Below are 595 nucleotides of genomic sequence, written 5' to 3' on the forward strand. Positions count from 1 at the left end.
GCTGTCATTCACACTCAGAAACAATCAACAACCTTTCAATACCCAATTCAATGTGACTTACTGGGCCTTCTTCAGCTCTTTTTCATGTCTATCCAAGTCACTCTTCACCTTGTTCCTCTCCTCCTCCTCCAGGTCCTTCCTCTCCGATAACATCTTACGTTCCTCTTCGATCTTCTTGCGGATGGCAGCCACCTGAGGGGAAAAGGAGGAGATGATATGCATGAATCTGAACTTCTCTTTGTCTATATGTTTCTTTCAGTGGCTGTACAAAATACTTTCCTTTTAATTACACAGCTTTTTACTTCTACGCTTTGTGTACATAGATCAATATTATGATTAAATCATTCTGATTTAATGTTTCTTTGATAAACAATCACATCACTGAATTAACTATCCTATAAGAAATAATTAAAAAGTTAATTTTTTTAAAAGTTGCAAATAGAGTAATACTTCTCTTCATGTGTACATATACCACATAAGCAATATGTATATCAAGCGTAAAACATAAAAAATAATACTCTTTTGCTACAAAAAAGGAGAGAAAAAAAACTCACTTCCAAACACAAATCCTTCAACATGTCTGAAACAACTTACC

At 34.5% G+C, this 595-nt stretch overlaps 1 protein-coding gene across 1 annotated transcript in view; it reads right to left on the bottom strand.

The window, feature by feature from the left end:
• LOC119593004 (kinesin-like protein KIF3A) overlaps window positions 1-595 on the bottom strand; it is a gene marked incomplete in the record, with an annotated part of 23998 nt that overhangs the window by 12604 nt on the left and 10799 nt on the right. The window contains 1 exon segment of the mRNA XM_037941894.1: window positions 62-194. Coding sequence (XP_037797822.1) covers window positions 62-194 — 133 coding nt within the window.

The sequence above is a fragment of the Penaeus monodon genome, chromosome 31, assembly GCF_015228065.2.
Source record: "Penaeus monodon isolate SGIC_2016 chromosome 31, NSTDA_Pmon_1, whole genome shotgun sequence".
NCBI lineage: Eukaryota > Metazoa > Arthropoda > Malacostraca > Decapoda > Penaeidae > Penaeus > Penaeus monodon.